This window comes from Excalfactoria chinensis, chromosome Z (genome assembly GCF_039878825.1).
Source record: "Excalfactoria chinensis isolate bCotChi1 chromosome Z, bCotChi1.hap2, whole genome shotgun sequence".
NCBI lineage: Eukaryota > Metazoa > Chordata > Aves > Galliformes > Phasianidae > Excalfactoria > Excalfactoria chinensis.
The window spans coordinates 50417149-50440531 of record NC_092857.1 but is presented as its reverse complement, the minus strand read 5'-3'; the positions used below and the strand labels follow the sequence as shown (position 1 = coordinate 50440531).

General features: G+C 38.9%; 1 protein-coding gene across 1 annotated transcript in view; it reads right to left on the bottom strand.

Annotated features, from left to right (window-relative positions):
- Positions 1-301: 301 nt before the first annotated feature.
- The window catches only part of CAMK4 (calcium/calmodulin dependent protein kinase IV), a 156958-nt gene continuing 133876 nt past the window's right edge, over positions 302-23383 (bottom strand). Inside the window, exons 6-11 of the mRNA XM_072358846.1 lie at positions 20389-20479; positions 18022-18096; positions 16853-16928; positions 11238-11364; positions 9887-10039; positions 302-4851 (exon numbers count right to left, since the gene is read on the bottom strand). Of these exons, the coding sequence (XP_072214947.1) occupies positions 4687-4851; positions 9887-10039; positions 11238-11364; positions 16853-16928; positions 18022-18096; positions 20389-20479 (687 nt within the window). The 3' untranslated portion in view covers positions 302-4686. The remainder of the gene's footprint in view (positions 4852-9886; positions 10040-11237; positions 11365-16852; positions 16929-18021; positions 18097-20388; positions 20480-23383) is intronic.

Below are 23383 nucleotides of genomic sequence, written 5' to 3'. Positions count from 1 at the left end.
TTCCAGCTGAGTAATGCTGGCAAATGACAGAAGACAGCTCAAAAAAACATTGCAGCTGCTGTGGCTGTCAGAGACTCTCAGACTCTACCTCTCTCTCTTTCAATAAATTTAAATGTGTGTGTAGGCTTCCATATGGTTACACATATATCTATAATGTTAATTTTATTGGTAAGTTCAGAATTGGGGCACTCTATTTTATAGTTCCTGCTTCTGAACTATGCCTACATCCACAGCATGCCTTCCAATACAGTGCTTTTGTTTTGTGTTCCAGGCTGGTGGGAATTCAGAGCATCCAATGTAGTTTTTTTTTTTTTTCTTTTTGTTGCCTTTACTATACTTTTAATCATATATGTGCATGTTGTCACATCCTTATGTTAGAAGATTCACAGTGCAAGAGCTCGTGGTTATACAGACACTCCAACAATATTCACTGAATTACTCTGGCCACATTTTAAAATCCCGGACATAAAGCAAAATTCTGGTTATGTGGAAAATCTACAGTCTCATCCATATAAATTCATAAAAGTCCTGAAATCAACATCCTTAAATTCTGGACTAGGTGATTATTTTATTCCCATTTCTCTCCTCCAAGTTTCTTATCACATTCTTCTTTTGTTCCGGCACAGCTGATGATTTTTGTTCTATACAATGCTGTATTATGCAGGGGCTTATCAGGGAAACCAAATGCATTTATAAAAAAGCAGAATTACCTTTTCCCACTGTGACTGTATGTTCTAAGTAGAATTATTCTGAAAGGGAGGGAAGGACATTTTCTGTGCTATTACTGCACTGCAAAGTAGCTTTAAGGAAGTTCTGCCTCTTGGGTTACCTTTCCTTGTATCATTGCCTCTGCTCTAGCTGCCACTGTTCACCCTGCCTGATGCAGATACTTCTGTTACTTGAATACTGTACTTATATAAGCTATATGACAATAGCCTCAGCAGCTACAAGTCAACCACAGAGAAATGAGTTATTTACCAATAAAAACACACAACCCCTGAACAAACCAGGAGCTGGAGCACTATGCTGAGACTTGTCCATGCCTGTCAGACTGGAAGCAGGCAATATGCGGGGCACTACATAAAGATCTGCAGAGCCCTGAACCCCATACTTCCACGCACTTGTCTTAGAAAAATAAAACTGCATAGTGTGAGTTTTGCTGATAGCATGATATGGACATATGTGGAAGCTGAGAAATAGCTGCCACACATTTGGAAATTGGTGCTTATTATCCAGAGCCCTTCTGTATTTGCTGCTTAGTGCTACCTGCCTGCTGAGCTGGCACTGACAACTCTGACCACCTTCATTCCTCTTCCTGTAGAAATTAATTGTGCTAGTGTCCTTGTTTCCTGGTGGATACTTCTGTGCAGCAAAACCGCAGGAGAGTGACCCTCACTCAACAAGAGCTGAGCTGCAGACCCCTCCAGCCTGGGACTGCTCTCTGCAGCCTGACACCCTTCCAAAACCTTTTTGGTTCCTGCATTCATTCCATACTATCACCACACAGCTTTCTACAGCATTTCACTCTATCCACTAAGACATGAATCCTTGCAAAGGAGATGCTCAGCAGAGTTTGTTGATCTCCTTTCACATGCCCAACAACCAGCTCACCATCTGGGACTGAAGTATGTTGTATCAAACTTCTGCTCTTAGGGTCTTTTGCAGTCAGAAGTTTGCCTGTGGTGAGCCTGCATCTCACAGCATGCTTGCAAAAAGCCATGGACGAATGCCAGCTAAGAAGGCAGCATTGGGCTGATGCAGCATGATCTGCCATCAGCAAAATCACAAGCCAAGTGTTCAAAATGATACAAAATCTGTTACTATTTCAGAGTGAATTTTTCCAAACTTGTAAAAAACTTTCTTGCTGTGTAAAGGCAGGAAATCACCATCTGTTTAACAGAGGTTGGATTCACAGTCTAGCATTCAAACTTTAGCTTTTACTTGGCTAATAGAATCCACATCTAGAGGAAAAGTTTTGCTAAGTCCAAATATTTTAGAAAGATGGCAACATTCCCCCTTTTGTACCAGAAGAACTCTGGTGATATGCTGAATGTTTAAAAAGTCTAAATCTTAGGGTTTCAACAGCGAACATTAGTAATTTTCCACCTAGTTGTAACTACAAATGTGGAACTGGCCTGCCTCCAGTCTCTTCTGGGTGTGTTCCTGTTTTTTATCCACCGTAACACACAAGTGTTGTGCTCCACTCCCAAGTCTGAATTATGGGGTGTGATTTTCTAGACAAAAACAATGCACATAATGTTCCTCTCCTCATGTAAGTGCATACACCCTTGTGCTGCTGTTCCTTCTGCACAGTACTGAAAAACAAGGCATAATATTTACTGAACCACATATGGGTAATCCCTCCAGCACAGACACTCTGATTGTTTTACACTGAAGATAATGAAAGTCAACCAAGCAAAAACATTTTAAGCCTCAGAGCCTTTGTGCACAAGTCTGAGCTGCATCCGAGATCACACTGTCATGGAGCAGACTCTACTTGCATGGTGTTGGTTCCTATTTTGTGACATGCCACATTATAATTTAACAACAAGCAGACTTAAGACTCAGCTAAGACTATATTACTTTTCATCTCAGACACACCGTGTTTCAGAAGAATATATTTCTGCTCAAGCATTCACATATGTGCAGTGACTGTGTCACTGGTTCCACTTCCTCAGATCAGAAGCAAATGTCACCACTGGAGGAGGAAATGTTACCAAAATCTCAATGAACTTGGATGCCTCAGTGCTGTGAGAGAGGGAAACCTTTGGCTGAGAAATGCATTAGTTCTGGTGCCCCTTTGTAGAAGATAAGATATGAGAAGGCAAGAAAAGTGGATGTACCTATCCCCTTCTTCAAAGTGGTTATCTCTAAAGGATTTTCTTCCAAGGGAGAATCTGTGAGCTGGTCTTGCTGGCCTGCTCACAGTCAAAACAATAAACTCAGGCAGAACCTTCAGCTCTCCTTTAAAAGCCACTTGCCCCACCCACTCATCCAGCAGACAGTACCAAATCACCTCACAGTGTATCACCCAGAAGGGGCAGACACACGTACTTCAAATTTCAACCATACTTAGCACAAACACGATGGGTTTAAGGAATGGGTAAATCGTTTCCAGAACAATATGTTCATTAGCATTTATTTTACTGAGCAAGCAAAACATTCCTTCTAATAGTAATCCAGATTACTTTTTACTCAGCACCTCTGCCATGAGTAATGTCCTATTACCTTTCATTTTAACTACTTCAGGAAATGTAGCTGCTGAATGTTTTGTCAGTGACTTTTAGCTGCTGGTATTTCTTTCGAAGGCAAATTGTGCATGGCCTACATCAAACTAAAAACAGCAAAAGAGGGGACTTGAGTGTATAAGGGATGTGGGTCACTATCAGCATCAGAAAGTTTAATGAACACAAATGACAGTGTTGCACATCAGGTTCTTTTTGCCACTTCTGTAATATAGCAATAACATGAAATCCCCATGCTATCAAAGTGATATAAAAGAAATGTAAACAGTCATAAATACTGATGCTTGGTAGTTTCTCGATTCCTACTGATCACATTCAAAGATCAAGACAGCTGAAGAGACTGATACTAATTTTGAAAGCTACTGCATGCACACAGCTTGTAGCTTCAGACACAGGAGCTCTTGGCGGATGAACGATCTGTGCTTGTGGAGCACTTTGCATGAGAGGTCCTTTCACGGGAAAATTTGGACTAATTGCACTGACAAGTGGAAACTGGTTGTGATTTTAAATTACTTAGGAAGCAGGCAGATTACACTAACTGTCTCCCAGAGTGGTTCCCCAGAGCAAAATCACTACACTGTGGAATAGCTTCCTTCAAGCATTTAAAACTTGTATAATTGCAGATTATTCTCAAAGGCCCTATAAAAAATGTCTCCTAGCTGCACAGTTTAGAAAGTCACAAATAAATGCAACAGTATTCCAAAAAATTCGCATCTACTTTAATCCCCCATTTCTCTGTCATTCTGTTTGGCTAACACTTCACTAGAGAACGAAATAGCAGGAAGCTGAGTGAGTTTGGTTGTCATTAAAATGCTGTATATAAACAAGAAAATCCAGAGTAAGGCATTCTCAACAGAAGCTTGAGGAACATACATTTTCATGCCCAATGGAAGTAATATTTCAGTTTCTTCCCAGAAATAGTGGAATGTTTCTTGCATATAAATCCCCAAATACTTTTTAAATTTTACAGTTAAAAAGCATTATTTCATACAACATTTTTAAAAGCACTGGTTTTGTATTTCCTTCCATTTTGTCTACTACAGGGTTATGAATGCGGAAGGAAGCAGTTCAAAGAAAATCATGACAAACAGAAGACGCTTACTTCCATAAACTGAACTAAATAGCATTTGTTTCAAACAACATCTAGAAACGCTGTATAGATGTATATGAAATATATACGCATCATGGTAGGTAGTTATTCATCCCCATATTTTTGCCTGCCAGCATTACTGCAAATAACACGGTTTCCTTGACATGCCTTATGGAACAGTTTATTATTTTCATAAGTAGTCACATGCATTGAAGGTAGAATCACCAGCAGTGCATTTGGCACCCCAAAGCAGAACCAGAGAGGCCAAGCTTACGAATCTGTCCTGCTGAATGACAAGTTAGCTGGTGTATGAAATGACAGATCTCAGCTGTAGCAAGGGAGCGCATTGACCTAAGACATTTCTTCTGGAGCTGATTCTGCTTCCTGAGTGGATTTCTCTTCAGGCTTGCTGTCACGGACAGGAGATGCACTACAGCTGGGCTTGTTGCTGTCATGAGTGCTGTGACTGCTGGCACTACCAAGACGAGTTGATGCCACAACAGCTTTTACTGCAGCCTGAGAAAGACAGGATCAAACAAGCATTCCTTAAAGGATATAATCTGCCAGCATTACAGCTACAGAATCACAGCTGTAGTAGACACAGCATCCTGGTGCTGGGAAAATCATGCTGCTTGTTCTTCAGCAAAATTTCATCTAGATAACTCCAGGTCAGATTTAGAAGGCTATTTGAAGTATGTGATTGCAGTTTAAAAGAGCTGCTTTTGTAATGTTACAAACTTGGCCAACATGAATATAAATTTTATTTCATCTGCACACACAGCATTATTTTTTAAATCATGTCAGACCTCCTGCACTGAAGTTAGATGGCAAAAACAAAGCTCTTTTCCATCATAATAATTATTATCAGTGATGTATTACTTTATTATCACTGATTACATAAGGGAAACATATCAACATATACACACACATATATTCATACAGACATATATATGAGGACTGTTCTGAAAGTAATGCCTCCTATTCAAGGGTGAAGGTGACAGCTTCATGGATTGTATCATTACTGATGATGAGATGCAGTGTCACCACTATGAGCCAGAGTCAAAGCAGAAGCCTATGAAATGGTGACATATAAATTCTCTGTTAATGAAGAAATTCAAGATGTAGCCCTCAGAGGGTAAAGTGATATGTACTGTCTTTTGGGATAGGAAAGGGGTGATCCATCCAAATTTCCAAGAACCTGGTCAAACCATCAACTCTACACGTCACAACACAGATTAAGCCAGGCATGTCTAAGCAGTGACTCGTGGGCTGCATGCATTCCAGCACAGCTTGCAATGTAGCCTGCCACTGGCGGTGACTCTTGCCTGTCAAGTGGCCTGGTGTGCATCTATTGCTTGCAACAACCAAACAGTGGTGTGCGATTTGTACTGCCAGGGCTGATAAGAGGACACAAGGAAAGTGCAGTGCAGCACTAACTCAAATTATGGCAAACAACTGTATGCACTGTAATACATTGGCTGAACACTGTTCTGTGGATAGCAAAAAACATGCTGCTGTGCTTTCTGTTTTCATACATTTGAAAACAGGCTTCAAGATAGAAAAAAAAATTGTTTTATGTTTGCAACTCCATTTTCAGTTGATGTGAATACATAACCTGTGTGTTTAATAATGAAGTGTATGAAATTGCAATTAGATATCCAACTCAAAAATGTGATGTCTTTTTTTCAGACTTTTATTTATAAGACACTTCTTACCAGAGATAACTGTCCCTTGCTTCACAGTCATGCCTTATTCATGAGAGCTCACTAAAAACTGAAGCCATTGCTAATGAAGACTGATGCACTAGTTTACAAAAACACAGTCACATATCCCACTGGTTTTATGTTTTTATTGCTCTCTCTAGTATATATTTTACATGGTCTGAAAGGAATGCCTCCTATTTTTTTTTATGTTGGCCCACAGCAGAGGTAAATGTTGGTTGTGTGGCAGTAGAGGCTGAACCTTCCCATGCATATTCTGTTCCATTTTGCTGCTGTGTGAGAGATGGCAGCAGAGGGACAATCTGACAAAATGGTGTCTGACATGGAACTGCGGATGAAGCAAAGGTGTATCATTGAATTTCTCCATTAAAAAAAGAAAAGGAACAATGCACCCACTGACATTCATTGTTGCTTGCTGAACATGTACAGAGAAAAAAACAGTGGATGTGAGCACAGTGGTGTGTGTCTGTAGTGGTGACATTGGTACGTGGGTCACTCCCTCCACTGGTGCAGGTTTTGAAGAGTGTGGCATGAAGGCTCTCGTTCACTGCTGCTGAAAATGCTAATGGTGGAGAGTATGCTGAAAAATATTGCTTTGTTGTTGAGAATTTGCTCTATCAAACAGAACTGCTGTATTCATTGTACCTGTTGTAATTTCCAAGGAAATAAAATGGAGGCATTACTTTTGCAGTGAGCAACATGTTTACATACATACACACACACACATACACACACAAAATAGTAAATGTGGGGAACAGGCTCTCAGACCACATTAAATGTCAAAACATGAGGACACACACACAGGCAGTTATCTTAGCCCTTGCTTTTATTGCCTGCAAAAAACCAAATGCATGGAAGTGAGAAGAAATGCTAATCTATAAAACAACCCTAGCTATTGTTAGCCTGGCCAGCAATTTGCATAGGGACCACAGAAGATATGAATATGCATGAAGGGATGAGAAGGAATGTGTTTGTGGATGGTTTGGAGACACAATTGTACAAAAAGAAAAGAAAAATAGAAAAATTCAATATGCAAATGAAAAGGCAAACTATATAAAAGTTGGCATCAAGGAAGAGTCTTATAGTACAGAACATAAAGTCAAAATGTACCGATAGTGTGGCGATAGTTTTGAAGGTGGAAGTCTAGACTTCTTAAAGAGAAATCACATGGATCCGCAATAGAAAGTATTTCAGAAAACAGATTACAAACACAACAGGCCACTCAAAACAAGATCATTTTAATGTCATTTACTCTCACTAGGCATGTATATTTATTTATGAAACAAATTCAGCACAGTCTATGAAAAAGCAAATAATCACTGAGAGCTTTAAAATTAAGTAATAATTTAAGTGCTGGACTCTGTGTTTGGAATGGGACAATCCCAGCTATATGTATAGGCTGTAGGACAAGAGGTGGGAGTGCAGCCTACAGAAAAGGATCTGGGAGCTTTGGCAGGCAGCAAGTTGAACATGAGGCAGCAGTGTGCCATGGCAGCCCAAAGGACCAACCATACCCTGGGGATGTGCCAGACCCAGCACTGCCACCAGGAGAGGGGAGGAGTTATCTGCTCGGCGCTATGCAGCCTCACCTCCAGCACTGGGTGCAGTTTGGGTGTCACAATGTAAGAAGCACATAAAACTATTAGTGTCCAGAGGAGAAGATGGCAAAGTGCATTGTGAGCAATACGTGTGAGGAGCGGCACAGGTCCCCCAGTTTGTTCAACCCAGAGCAGATGAACTGAGGGGAGGTCTCATGGCAGCTGCAGCTCCTCACGGGGAGTGGAGGGGCAGAGCTGATGAAGCACAGAGCTGTCAGGTAACGGTTGGGGTGTGTGTGTGGGTGTTTAGGGAAGGGTTCTTCACCAGAGGGTGGTGGGCATGGGACAGGCTGCCCAGGGCAGTGGGCAGAGCCCCAAGCTCTGTAGTTCTGAGAACATTTGGACAGTGCTCTCAGACATAGGATTTTGAACGCTGGATGGTGCTGCACAGAGCCAGAAGCTGGATTCCATGATCCTTGAGGGTCCCTTCCCACTCGGACTATTCTGTGCTTCTACATTTCTATGAATTATTCTGTAACAGTGTTCCTCTTTGTAAAAAAAACCTGTTAGTGGTCTCATATATTGGGACAGAGAGGGTAATTTTGTATTATTCTTACATTATTAACACGTATTTCATTAACCAGTTTACTGCTTTGTTCTTACTTTTATGGGTAGGAATTAATAATCTAAATACTTATGGCTCATTTTATATAAATATGTTAGCATAAAAGACTAACTCTATAATAACTGCAAATCCAGATAACTGTTATTAATTACTAGAGATTTGGCAATTTAGCCTTTGACAGGAAAGCAATGAAGAAATAACCTTACATAAAGCAACAGCTGCTAAGCACAGAGGTGTAAATGTGTTGACTTTATTGGCCTAAATAAACAAGGCAGCTGGTGATTGAAAGTGGAAAAAATTGTAGAGAATCAATACCAAGTGCTCAGAGAGGGCATGTTGTTCTTTGCGACCTCCTGGGCAGAGAATGTAACAGCTCACTCATAAATAATTAATTTTACGACTCTTTTCAGTGCTCTTACATTATTTTGATATAACAAGATTGCATGACATCTTTGGTGAACGCACAGCAATCCCGCTCTTAGACTACAGAAATCTTTAAGAAGGGAACATTGTTAATACACACAGCACCAGTTCTGGATGTGCAAAGTATCGCTGTGAATTATGTCTCCTGCATCCTAAATGACAAAACCTTTTTCTTTTCTCTTTGTCACAATTCTATAATATATATATATATAAATTAATAAAAATAAAATTAAGGGTCATTTCTCTGTGAATTTAATTTTGCATGGGGTTATAAAATTCACAGACAATATGTTTTTTACTCTTATCCCGTAAGACTACAAAGGCAGCCTCGCTCTAACTGTTGAGAATGATTCCTGTGCTGAAGGTGTCTTGGAAGTCTTTTCTTAGTAGATACACATCTTGAACAGCTGAAGAAGGGACAAGGGGAAAAGAAAGTTTCTTGATGATATGTCAGTTAGGTGCTCAATCAATTACCTGCTATTTACACATAATAAATCTTTTCCTCTCTCCTTTCTTGGTAGATAAACAGATTAGATAGTAAAAGAGCAGTCTGATGACTCGGAATTCTCATTGCAGGTCTTATGAGCATTCCTGCTTTACAGTATCTAATCTTCAGACAAATAATTCCACAATTGCTTTCACAGATATTTGTAAATTTTGGGCCTGTAAATCACAGCCCAACACCTTGTATAAGGTGTTCATAATGCTGGCTCTGCTATAATGCCATGAGTTAAATTCCTGCTTTCCATTGACAGATCTAGGAAATGTAGGTGGCTTACATACCAAAGCTTCGTGTAGTAGACTAAATACTTCCCATATTTGTGGATGCATATCTCATGAAAACACTACTCAGAACTTTTTTCTCTCTTGTCAGCACCCCAGTCACGCAGCAAGCAGCACTGAACAAAACAGATGAATGGATGGAAGAACTGCATGGATGGATAGACAGATGAAAGGAAAGACACAGGGAGGGAAGGGAGGTAGGAAAGAAGGAAATGATTTGGGGAAATATATTTATATTGTTTTGTTTGTGAAGAGTTTTCAATCAAATCTTATTTTTATTTGTCTAGCTGCAGATATTGACTAAATAATTTTTGACTTTTCCACCTACATCAGATATTTTATATAAAAAACTTTAACATGTCAGTAAGACATTGTCTTAGAAAGACTACAAGGCCTCTGTCTGTTATTGATTTTATTGCATGCTTTCAAAGCCAAAGCAGAGACTAAGTCTGGAGACTTGCCTTAAGTTTACGCCGGGCATTGAATTCTTGAAGCTTCTTTTGTGCGTTGTCCATGTGTGCAAAACTTGCTGCTTTTCCTGTGACCCATGGATGCTGCAAAGCCTGTAGAGTAGTGAGGCGTTTTTTGGGATCTAAAACAATTAACTTTTTAACCTGCATCACAAACACAAAATACAGTAGACTGTTAATCTTTTTCCATGTACAGACTTGCACCATGTAATAATTACCAGATACATAAAAAATCAAGTCCTTCATTCAGTCACTACATAACCTTTTGTAAACATGAACTAGAAAGTACTGTGTAAGTATTTCTTTTGCAGTCCTCTCTGAAGCTAATGCTGTCAATGCTACTGTTTCTGCTGTTGTTACCAGGAGAGCTGCACATCTACTAATGCTGGAGTAGGAAAATTTTGGGAAGAAAGCACTGTAGACATACCCCTGGAATGAAGATGGTGCAGACTGCTGTGTACAAAGTGTGTCCAGTCAAGCTGCACTTCGTGGGGTTTTCTGCATGTTCTGGAAAGGTGATTTTATTTTATTTTATTTTATTTCTAAGGCTGAGGATGGAGTAAAGTAGTGTAAGGGCAGTACATAGCAGCAGTACATTGATGCAGGTTTTCTTCCCACATATATTCTAAGAAGAGGAATGCAAGTGACAGCACAGGGCTCCACTGGTGCTTCAAGCCGAGGTGTGAAAGGTGGATTTACTTTAGATTCTCTGAAATTTCCTCACAGAGAGCCTAAAAGCTCTTTAACAGTACTCTTTCACAGTAGTCTGACAGTACATAGACAGTACATAGGGAGTGGCCTCTGTGGGGCAAGGGAGTGGCCTCTGTGGCATGTACGTGCTGTGAGTCCATAGAAAAGGTAAAGCTAAGCAAATCACTGGAAATAAACACACCAGAACTTATCAAAGCATGAGTTTTGAGAGCCACAGCCTTCATCCTTATCTGAAACTAACTACACAGTGTTCAAAATAGAAACTCTGAGCTTCACCATAGCAAAATGGTAGAGACCAGTTTAGACCAAAGCTCTTTGCATATAAAAACCACATTGTTTCGCTGCAGGCTGCTGTTTGTCTGACTTTAGATTGACAAAAAGGCAGTAAAAGGTGCTTTGTTGAGCTTGTGAAATCTTCAAATCTAATTTAAAAATACTTTGAATTTCTACAATGGTTTTCATTTGAGGCATTCTGAAATACTTGACAAACACATTGATGCAAGCATTTTTATGATACTGTTCCTGTAAGTAAAATAGATCTGAGAATTTATATCTGAAATAACTGAACTTAGCAAGTGACCAAACAGGTATAATGCAAAAGATTCTGTATTCTCATTTATGTTTTACTTACTAAATCCTTGGCATTCAGGGATACGTCATCCCACCATGGAGAGACAAAGTCATATTCACAATTCAGGGTTTTCTTATATATATACTGATCTCCTCGTTCATCATAAAATGGTTCAAAGCCACAGAGTCTGCAAAGACAAGAAAGAGATAACTTTATCAAACATTACTTTGTCTTATGTTGCTAGTAATAGTTCCTGATCGATCTTCCCCATCTTCAAGACCCATCTCCTACTCTGGGAAACCAGGCCAGTATGCTTTACAACAGAGCAAACCAAAGTGATGTTATAAGCATTCACAAGCACTGGCAAAAGCTGAATATTGTCCGTTGTCAGATATCTGTGATTGGAGCTATTAATATAGTGACTTAACAGGAAAGAAGCCATAAAATGTCAGACCAAAGCTTGTCTAAGCCTTTCAGTCTCTGACTAGCTTAAACCAGATGCCTAGTGAAGAGTAGAAAAACTGTGGCTCAGGATTTAACTTCCACAGTAAATACAGCAGTAAGAGGGGAGGTGATCATCCCCCACTGGCCAGGGCGCATCTCAAATACTGTGTTCAGTTTTGGGCCCCTCACTACAAGAAAGACAGAGGCCCTGAAGCATATCCAAAGATGAGCATTGGAGCTGTGAAGGGTCTGAGGCACAAGTCTTATGGGGAGAAGCTGAGAGAACTGGGATTGTTTAGTCTGCAGGAGAGGAGGCTCATGTGAGATTTTACTGCTCTCTACAACTGCCTGAAAGGAGGTTGTATTAAGGTGGAGATTGGACTTTTTTCCCAGGTAATAGTGATGGGACAAGAGGCAATTGCCTCAAGTTGTGCCAGGGGAGGTTGAAGCTGTATATTAGGAAAAATTCTTCCCAGAAAGATTGCTGAAGTATGGTATGGGCTGCCCAGGGAAGTGGTGGAGTTACTATTCCTGGAGGTGCTCAAGAAATACGTATATGGGGCACTGAAGGACACTGTTAGTGGGCATGGTGATGATGTTTTAATTGTTGAACTTGATTATCTAAGAGGTTTTTTCCAAACATAATGATTCTGTGATTCCGTCCTATGGCCAAGCACATCAGAGTCATCTTCACTCCTTGGATGAAATATCTCACTGAGCGCTTTCACTCAATGACCTCTACACTTGTTCTCAAGAAATTCTGCTATATGCTGATCTCCATTTACCTTCTATATGCCAGTAGGAACCTTCTTACACCTATTCCTTCTGGTGATCTCTGGCTGAAAGCAATTAAATTATTAAGTTACTCCTCAGTCTGAAGCATTTCTTGCCGTCCTTTTAAGTCTTCAATGTTTTTTAAAGAGTATGCAAATGCTGTTCAGCAAGCACTCTCTGCTGAGTTTCATATTAGCATAAATATGCTTTCTACTTTGATTTCAATTTCTTTCCTAACAACTCCTGACCTTGGACCTACTTGTCTGGATTGTTTACAAACAGAAAGTTAATATGTTCAGAGAGCAATTATCAGAATACCTGTATCTCTTTCATAAGAGAAAACAATTAGCACCTGTCCCTCATTTTGTCTGTGAAGTTAGAAGTTTTCATCTATGAAGTTTGGCTTGTTATCATTGTACCTTCTTTCATTATGTCACCCAGGTATTCGGAAATGTAAAATCTTTTGGCAGTTTTTCATTATCAGCTCTCATCTTTACTTGTAACTTAATCATTATAAAGAAGCTTTGCAACATGACTAATGAGTGCATTTATGAAAATACTGAGCAGTACAGATCCTGACAGATCCCCATTATTGATTCCAGGGTAAGTAAAGTGATAGAAATAGTTTCTACTTATATAGTGTCATTTTTGTGCTTTTCTTCACTTCAATCGTGCCTCTGCAAATAATCAGATGCTTCAAAGTGAATTTCCTTTTCAACCAGCAAGTTTTCTGAGCTAAACAAAAAATTTTATCCACTACTTTGTCCCTGGAAAATGTAACAAGCATCAAGATGATGACAGTAAAACCACAGGAAACTACAAAACAAGAAATTGACAAAAATCTAGGAAATGGTAACCTTACATTTCAACTATTTTTTTTTTATTATTATTATTATTATTTTTTAAAGCCAATCAGCCTGCTTACTGTCCTGAAAAAGAAGACAGATGTTCAAGGAAAAAATGTTTTTTGTTTGTTTGTTTTTGAGAGTGGTGTTCCACCTGGACAGCTGCATCACTACACTGATACAGAGGAAAAATTCTCCACCATAAGCACATTCTGGGTGTGTTACTCAACTCATTTCCATATTTGACAGGGAAGGGTTATAGTATAAGGATTCAGTCTACAAATACAGGAGTTCATTAGCTAGGAGCCAGTCATGGTCATTCTGCTGCTTCCCTTCCAATTGCCTTTCTCAGAACCATATCTGAGCTTGTTTCAGGTTGGCTCCTTTCCACAAGGAGTATCTCCATGATTACAGCTGTCGGACCACTAATAGTTCAGCCAAAATTAGCTTCTGGTTACCAAGTAACTGATTGCATACAGTGAAACTGTGCTTAAAGCTTGCTCTGACTGTGTTGGAAGCCTTTAAAGTGAATCTATATTTACATCTAAAAATATTTCCATCATAATTCACTACTATTGCCTACTATAGTCTAATTAAAAATTTCTATAGATACATTTCAATTTCTCAAAAAATCTCCATTTCATTAGGCAGATCATTTGCTACATGTCATATTCTGTCAATAAAACTATAGATTTGGTTTCAAAGTAGACAAATTAAACCAGGGTGAAATCCAGCATGGCTGCTCTTGATTTCATTTATACCAGGATTATGCTGATTCATTTAAAATCATTTACCAATACAATAAATAAGTCAGCGTAACAAGACTCCAAATCAATTAGAATTTACCAGACAGAGCTTTGTGTTCTTTTAAGTCTGATGGTAAAACAAAACAAAACAAAACAAAACAAAACAAAACAAAACAAAACAAAACTCTACCTTTATCCATGCAATCCTAACTATAAACAAAGCCTACGTATTTGTTGACTGCTATGTTGGAAATGCACAGAGTAATTCCTAGCCTATTGCTGGAATACAAAAGGATTGATTCTCTTTGCTGCTTAAATTATAAACGTGGCTTCCATGGAATTCTGAAATCAGGAGTAATTGTTCTGTCAAAAGTTGTTTTAATCACCTCATAAGTAAAGTCTGTATTGGTGAGAAGACAGAGGTTTATACACACGTCTTCTGTAGCAAGGTAGTCAACTCTTATGTCAGTTCTACTTTTGGGGAACAGACTATATTTTGGACTGTGTGTATATACATTCCTTCTGCTAAAATATGAGGCTGGGACCTGCAACACTGTCCCTTAGGTTGCAGGATTAAATAACTAGGTATTGTGAAGGTACCCTTCTGGTTCTAAACATTCAGAAATGTTGATCTACAAAACTTTACGCTAACTAGATGAGTATAGCTGTGTAATGCTCCGAAAGCTAAATGGAAGAGGCAGTAAAGTGCAACACAATACTACCCTTTTTTTGTCTGGCTTACTCCAAGTCTAGTAGGATTTTGATGTGGAAGTATGAGGAAAGGACCAGGAGGAAGAAGCAGAGGATTATCTGCTTTGGTTGTGTTGCACAGCTCATATGCTTGTTTACATCAGTGAAGATATTTAAGGAGGCTTGGGAACACATCCTGAACAGCTGGAAGATGTAGAAAGGCTGTGCATAGCAAATAGTGCTCCACATAGTATAATAGAAATCTGCTATATGATCTCACTTGGAGCCTGACTACACCTGAAAGCAAGCTCTGCTTAAAGCAGGCTCTCGATTTCAAGCACAAAACCTATTACTCAATTATTAAATAATCAGACAAGCCCATGCCCGATGTATGCCCATGTATGAATTAAATTCATACATCCTTGTAGAGGAAAACCACCTCTCTCCCACCTCAGAGACAGGCATGCTTACATCTTATATCTCATACCATACCCCTCTGCCAAGCATGGGCCATTATTGCTGATGAGGAATGGTCAACTGGATAAATGACCTGCTCTCCCACCAGACTCAACCCTTAGCTTGAAATGAATCCATGTGGCCACACTGTAGGATGACAGCAGGGCCTGCGCACAGCAACCCCGCACAGCGCTGGGGAAGACACTTCAACTTTTACACAAATAAACTGTATGAGCTGAAATAAAAGTGGAAATGGCAACTATGTTGCCACTATTAGGGCACCGGGTACAAAGAGCAGGCAGTATTTGAGATGTAAAACAGACCTTGAAACAAAGATTTACATTTAAAAAGAGCAGATAACAAAACTGTAGCATAAAATGACAAGGATGGAAAGCACGGTCTCCAAAACTCAGCATTAAGACATGCATGCATTTCCAGACATATTAGAGAAATGCTATAGCTTATTTGTAGGCCAAACAAGAGCCATTAATTAATTGAAGTTTGTGGACAAAGATGTTTTCTATTATTTTCATCAGAGTGTTTACATACCCTTAAATGTAATCTTTGTATAAATCCTAAAAAATTATAATTATTTCCAAAAGGCAGAAAGAAAATAATTGTATTATTATGCACCGTACTTGTGGGACACAGTTAGTGAGTCCTAGAAGGGGAAAGAAAATGGGCCTGAATATAGAAAACCTTCTGTATTTTTAATGTGTATATGCAAAATCCCATTTTCCTTCTATAAAAGGCATACTGCAAGCATCATATACAACTGCACAAGCCAGCTTAGCATCTGTGTTGCCAAGGGAATATATCAAGTTATTTGTTCTGCCATGAAGAGAAGTGCCAATACAAAAGACATAATTTTCCCCTACCAAAGATCTTTGCTTGAAAAATTCCACTTAGAATATGATAGAATAACAAAATTGCAATACTTAGCAATTGAACTGGGACTAGCCATATTAAAATACAGCCATAAATGCTTGCCTCTAAATGCAACTGTTTCAAAACATTGGTCTACATCTGCAGTTTCAGCTGTTTCTGCATGGCCAGCATTGCTCAAAGATCAGAGATGAATCTCTGGATAATTTGTAAGACGTGGAACACTTCAACACCAATCATTTAACCAATCAGACTGTTGTAAAGACATAGTCAAGGGCTGTCCACTGCTTCCTGACTAAAATGGGGCTGGACCTGAGACTGCAGAGGCAGGGCAGCACCAGTGACTGACACAGAGGAATGTATCTGAGAATGTTCAGGGGCACTGTAAAGCTACTGCATGCATATTAGCTTTTGTGTGCCCCATCTGTAGTTGACAAACTACTTAAAATCATGGTAACATTTACAGTCTGTATGAATGAGAAAAAAATGTACAAATTCTGACATTTGTATCTTTTTTTTTTTTTTTCTTCTGCTTTCAGCAGCTTGACCACTTTTCATTCACTTTAGTAGAACAATTCTGCGTATACCTTGCAGCTATTCAAGATTAAATGCTATATTCATCAAATATGTAATCTGAATATTTTGTTGTGCTGCTTTAGCATCTGACTTCCTGAAGTAACTTTATAAACATAATAACTTCAGCATCTCTTTGCTTTCCAGCAGCACAGCTCACACATACTGCTCATACCTAATGCTAACACAGAAAGCCATAGGTGATATTTTTCAAAACAAAGGAGGAAGCTACATACCACCCTATGACAATATCTGCACTTACAGAATGTAGGTGATGATCCCTATAGACCACATGTCCACTTCAGGGCCATAGGCACATCCTCGTAGTATCTCTGGAGCTGCAGATGATAAAACTCTTGTCAATAAGATGAAATTTGAATCCGGAAATTACAGTCACAAAAGTCATCAGTATAAATCTGGTGCATATCTACAAGCATCTCTGAAACAAGGTCTACTCCTTTAAGTTCTTAGTTTCTCCATAAGATGACATGAGTTGCTAGAGGTGAATATTCTCCATGCTAAGTACTGCAAGCTTGCTTTGGGCAAAACAAGATCAGCACTATCCTTGGGTATCAGCTTGTTTCCTGACACAAGAGTACCTAGCAATGAAAGATAAGTAGACTGCAAAGGCAACTGCAAAACTCTTTTTCATGATGGTCTCTTTCTTTTGCATGTTTTGGCAATGGAGGATCCACTTCTGGTGCATTTTCTGGCTCTAGTAGTACAGGAGAGCTACTCCTCCAGGCATCCACAAGGTGGTTGTTACTTGCTCTGACAGCAAATGTGTGCATATGAAAGCTGCACAGTATGCCCCAGAGAAAGTTGCTGGACAGTCTGTGAGGCTCCTTTCAGCACTGATATTGCACTCATTATTGTATTGTATTATATTGTATTGTATTGTATTATAACATAACATAACAAAGCATTACATTACATTAACAATTATATCAATTATATAGGTCCTGCTTCAGCACAATCTAAGTAAAACTGCATTTAAAACCATATATTATTTGCTTAAATGATTTGGGATTAGGGGGTTAAATTATGAGCTTACTGTAAGGGATAATTTGATTTCCCCTGAATTAAAAAAGTATTATTTAAGATAAACTCACCATAATTAATATTCAACTATTTGTAACTTCCTGTATATTTTTAGTGTTTTTATGCCTTACATTGTCCAAATTTCTGAATACGTTTGTCCAGTATTGTATCAGTAACGTCAGTATTTTTATGATGGTTGGACACATTTCCATGCAAGTAATGAACTTGCATTGTAACATATGTTTTGATTGAGCTTCAGTTTTCTATTTATTTCTGCTTTTTAGATTCTGTTTGAATTTTGACTTTAGGATGAAAAATTTCACCTTGGAAAGAAAAAATGTTACATTCTCACATTAAGTCCAGTAAACTGTAAATAATAAAACAACATACCGCAGTACCCCGGAGTTCCACAAACTGTCTTCATGGTCACCTGATCTTCCACAATCTTGGAAAGTCCAAAATCAGCTGTTAAGATTTTTTACAAGTGTTAGTGTTTTTACTTCCTTGAAAAATAACTATTGTTATGTTGTAAATGTAGTTAAATGAGCAACTATGCATTGAATGTACAGCACTGTCATTTCAAGAAATGATGGCCAGTGTAAGGAATCTACCCAGACTGCAGTATAGAAGCAAGAAACTGTCAGTACAAATGAGTATTCTTGGCTGATGCAAATGTAACTTGTTTATCCTGAGGACTGCATACAGACAATATAGTGAGATGCCTGAGGGTGTAAAATCAGTGATACAGAAACTTATGTTAGGTATATATTCATCTTTCACTTTGTGTGTAATTCAATAAAGCAACAGAACAAATTTTCTTGGACAATTTTGGTAAAGACAATCTGGCTTTAAGAATGCAAAACAGTAGTATTTGTATTTTATTACAGAGAATATAAAAATGTACATTTTGATCAGGATAAAGTAAGTCATATTTTATTCTATAAATTTATAGTTAGTCTTCACTCGTCCCAGAAATGTTCATCATTTATGTATAGATCTAAGCAGTAATATATTTTACAAATACTGCCATTCATTGCAAAACAGATCTATCTTTAAGCAAGGCAACAACCTTAGTCAAAAGATAAAGAACTACTTCATTTAAGAACAAAATACAACATACTGTCATTCCACCCCTCACTGCCGTAGGAGGTGCAAGACATACAGTACCTATACAGTACACTGTGTGTTGTGCTGGGTTTGTCACACAGAGGGTATAATTTTGAAAATATGCCCTTATTAATCCAAAGTAGCCTACTTCCTCATTTTCCTAAACTTTGTAGGACTTTAATGTCAGTAAGCTATGTCTCCATGCTTCACATAGAAAATATTGCTTAGGAGAGAGAAATGTAGCATTACACCTCAGCCTAGCTGCTTTCTCAGGATGATGATTCCTGCCATCTCTTGAGATGAGCTAGTTAAGTGGAGCTATCTTTTCAGCAGCGCAGCTGTACTTTCTTCTCACCTCAATTCTATCTAATTTGTGATTCGCTGATATGGCAGTGCGTTTGGAACAGGCTGGCATCTGAGGCAGAAAAGGGAAGGAGGGCTGAAGATGGAGGTGAGGGTGCTGCTTTTCTGAGGATGAATGCTCCAAAAGCCCATAATACTAGCCATCAAACCTTAGCTGCTGGGTACTGCATTAAATTACTACATATGACAGTGGTTCAGAGACATAAGAAAATGTAAATGAAGATACTATCATCCTGAGATGCAATGCTTTCCTAGAAATGTGTAATAAATTACTTAAAAATAGTTCTTGGAAAACTGGCTTCTTAAACCTGTGATGAATACAAGCATAACAAATATGGAACACTTTCACTCCTCACATTCTCCCCTGCTCCCTGGCAAAGGAGCACAAAGTGGTACTTCCAAATAGACTGAGAGCACTGAATATCTGGAATATCATTTGCTGGAAAACAACACATGACAGAGCTCTTTAAGAAGACGAGAGCAGAAGCCTTTGGGTTTTTGTTCTTTTAGTACGTACATATCAGTCCTTTTGCAGCTTGATATATCTGGAATGCCACAACCCAGATCCCACCAGGGAGCACTGCACTGCTCTGTTTGTGTGAGCTAGGTCAGCAGCTGCCCATGGCTGAACATAACCTGACGCCTGCTGGTTTCCTCAGAAATCCTCTTTGCTACAGGAAGAGTGGGACATGCCCAACTTTTGGAAGTCAGGCCCTAGGCAAGCGGCTGCTGTTCCTAAGGGCACTGATGTACAGCAACCTCACTCAGGAGAAACTGACCTCTCCTCCTCCTCACCCCTCCCTGTGCTGCTTCAGTGTGCCTTTCCTATGCCCTATATGATAAACAGTTCTTCTCATCCCACAGGTGTGCTCTGAAGATATACCTGGTTTGTTTACTTTCTTCTCTTTGTCTGTAAACTTGCACGTTTTTTGTTGATGAACCTTCTCCCTTATAGCACTATTTTAGCAAAAAAAAAAAAAAAAAAAAAAAAAAAAGAACTCAGAAGTGGTGTATACAGCTGACTCCATGATCCATCCTGTTCCTCCTGTGCTCTTATTGTCTACAGCTTTCTGCAAGATACAGGCTGTAAATTAACCACAACAAGAATTCACTTTTTTGTTTAATTTCATTTATTCACCATGCACAATCATGTTTCTGAAGGAGTAATGTACTGTTCATTTGAGTATAAGCATTAGCTTAGAACAAAGTGGTGGTAAGAATTACATACTGATAGCACATACTACTGGTACTAAGGAATTAGGGAAGCATCTATTTAGAGCCATTTACCTATTTTCAGTGGTGCATCCGGTGCTGGTGTTGCATAGAGCAGATTTTCTGGCTTCAAATCACGATGCACAATTCCATTTGCATGCAGGTACTATAAAGAAAGTAAAAGTATTTACTTGAGCATAAGAGAGTATGGTCAAGCATGAGTTAACACCTTCCTAGTAATCTATAGTAGCTGTCCAGTGGCTACTACTTGTATGACATGGAGTCGCTTATCCAACTTCATCAGCTTTTTACTGCAGGCTTCAGTATGGGATCCTTAGAAACATACTGAGATCAGAATAGGGAACTGCAAATTGGGAATGCAAAGAAAGCATCCTGTTCATTTGAGAAGAAAAGATTCTCAGAAAGCATTACTGACTTTTTAATAAAGAGAAAACTACAAAGAAGTAATCTAACAAATGCTGAGATACAGGAGTCTGTCTCAGAGGATTCTCGGGCAGATTGTCTCAGGCAGATTCTATATATTATAATATTATGAGAGATTAAAAAAAAAAAAAAAAAGTCATTCAATTAGACTGATAGACCATCAAATAGACAACACCGATTATAAAAGATCACAGAATCACAGAATCACAGAATTATCAAGGTTGGAAAAGACCTAGAAGATCATCCAGTCCAACCATTACCTATACTTTCCAGCTAAATCATATCCCTCAACACAACATCCAAACGTTTCTTGAACACCTCCATCTTGAACACCTTCTCGGCGACTCCATCACCTCCCCATGTAGCATGTGTCTTGTTTAAACTATTAAAAACTTAAAGTCCCTTGTGCAAGACTTCTAGGTTTTAATTCAACACAGCTGTAGACTCTCAGGTTTCCAACTGTCTTGCTGAAACACATGCAGTACATGGAAATTCATTCATCACTGGATTCATGTAAAAACATTCCTGCCTTGCCGTAATGAAAGGAAACACTTCTGGGACATATGGCCACCTTCTACATTACAATTGATGGACACTGACAGAAGGGGCAAAAAAGGTAAACTAGAGAAACAAAGCCTTTATTTCCTGATAAAATCTTCAGCAGAAATCTCTAAAGAGATTGATTGAATTATGCTTAAAGGTAGAATCTAAATATCTTATTTGAAAGTCTCCTGGTCTAATTTTAATGGAATCTTCTCTCAGCTGTGTTTACACTGGTGGAAAAAATTAGTGTGTTCATTACTATGCAGAAAACAAGTCTTTGAATATTTGCCTGGAAAGGACATTCACAGCACTGAGTTAGAATCTAAGATGAATTCTTGACTGTGTATCTCTAAGTTTGCAAACTGTAATTTGCCAGTTGCCAATGATTACATAACATTAAGAACAGAAAGCTCTTTCCTTGAGCACCATTTTAGTGACACTGAGTGCTATTCAAGTGTGTGTTTCCTGCAGTCTAAGTGCTTGTCACACCTGTGTTTTCTATAGACAGGTGACTAATTAGTTATCCAAGATAAAAACAGACAACAATTTAAGGAGGTTCCTGGTATGCACTGTGCTACATAATTTATTGTGGTCACATCTGCATGGCTGAAAAAAAACCTGTGTCTAGCCTGGATAAAAGTACATCTATCTTTTCCAGTGAAGACAATCAGCAAACATGCTCCCAGAAATTATGCTACTGATGTGTCTGACAAACAGAGGTAAGCAAAGGGAAAGCACCCAAAAAGAGCATCAAAAGCAATCACGTCAAAATGGACAGAAAGAAGATTCTGACCTGATCTGCATTCACATCCTGCAGATCGGTGTAGCTGACTGGAATGAGAAGAACAGATATTTCACAATCACTGAGTGGAAAGCAGCAACTTCCAATTGATTCGTATGGAATAGTTTAGACCAAGTTTGTACAGAGAAATGTTCCAGCCACGTTAGCAGAAAGTCTTTTAGCAGGTCATTTTTTATACACACACATAATCATATAAACATTATGTGGTGTGAGGCTTAAAACATCAAAAATCTCTTCCTAGTCTACTTTTTATGCAAGAGAAACTTGGGAAGCACTTTGGAAAAGCTTTTCCTCTGTTAAGTCTTGATATCCTGACTACCAGGGCCCCCAAGAACCATAACAAATTATATCCATGCATTCATTTCATGATTTGAATTTGCAGTGTGAACTCCCTTTTTATTAGATACCCATAAGAACACTTGTAAGAAAATCTACTCCTCTATTCAGCCCACCATTTCAAAAAAATACAAGATGCAGATGCCCAACAGATGTGAATTCCCCAAATAACCTAGTCCATGCCTTTCAAAAACTGCCACTACAGTACCTCCTCCTCTATGTTCCCTCCTCACAACATCCCAGCTCTTCCTATCCACTCTGCCACATCTCAAATAATTTCCTCAGCATCTAAGCCCAGATTTCCTGCCCATCCTTAATAACATCCTTAACTCCTCTGACCTCTCCATGTGGCCACATAGATTCCTTCATCTATGCTGAAGCTCTCTATGTCAGTTGCCCTTGTTTTGTCATCTTTCTCCCACAGCCTCTTTGCTAAATTTTATATTTGGGGACAAGATCTGGCACTTGGACCAGCAAAGACCCACAGGTATGCTGGCATGCTATCCTGCTGTTGTGTCTCCCCTACTGGCAGAAGTAATGTGTGTGGATTGGGCTGCCAAGTCAGACATTTAACAGACGACTTGTGTGTCTGAAGCCTAGTCTGCTGTCAGATTACATTGAGGTTGGCCAATTGGGTTACTAGTTGTGTTGTGAACTTGCAGACAAAAAGGACAGATAAAAAAAATCCCACAGTAGTTGCACTAATAAATACTAAGATAGCCCATTCTTCAACTAACAAGGAGAAACAACTAGCTTCATGGAACTCTAGACCCAGGAAAGATCTCTGACTGGAGTTCACTAAGATGTACCTGTGTCAAAACAGCATTGTTATTGAATGTCTCCAGTACATGCAGAAGCCCTACGTTCTTCTTTTCAGCTTAATCCACCCCTGTGCAAAACAAACAAACAAATGAAACAACAAAACAACAACAACAAAAGCAACAG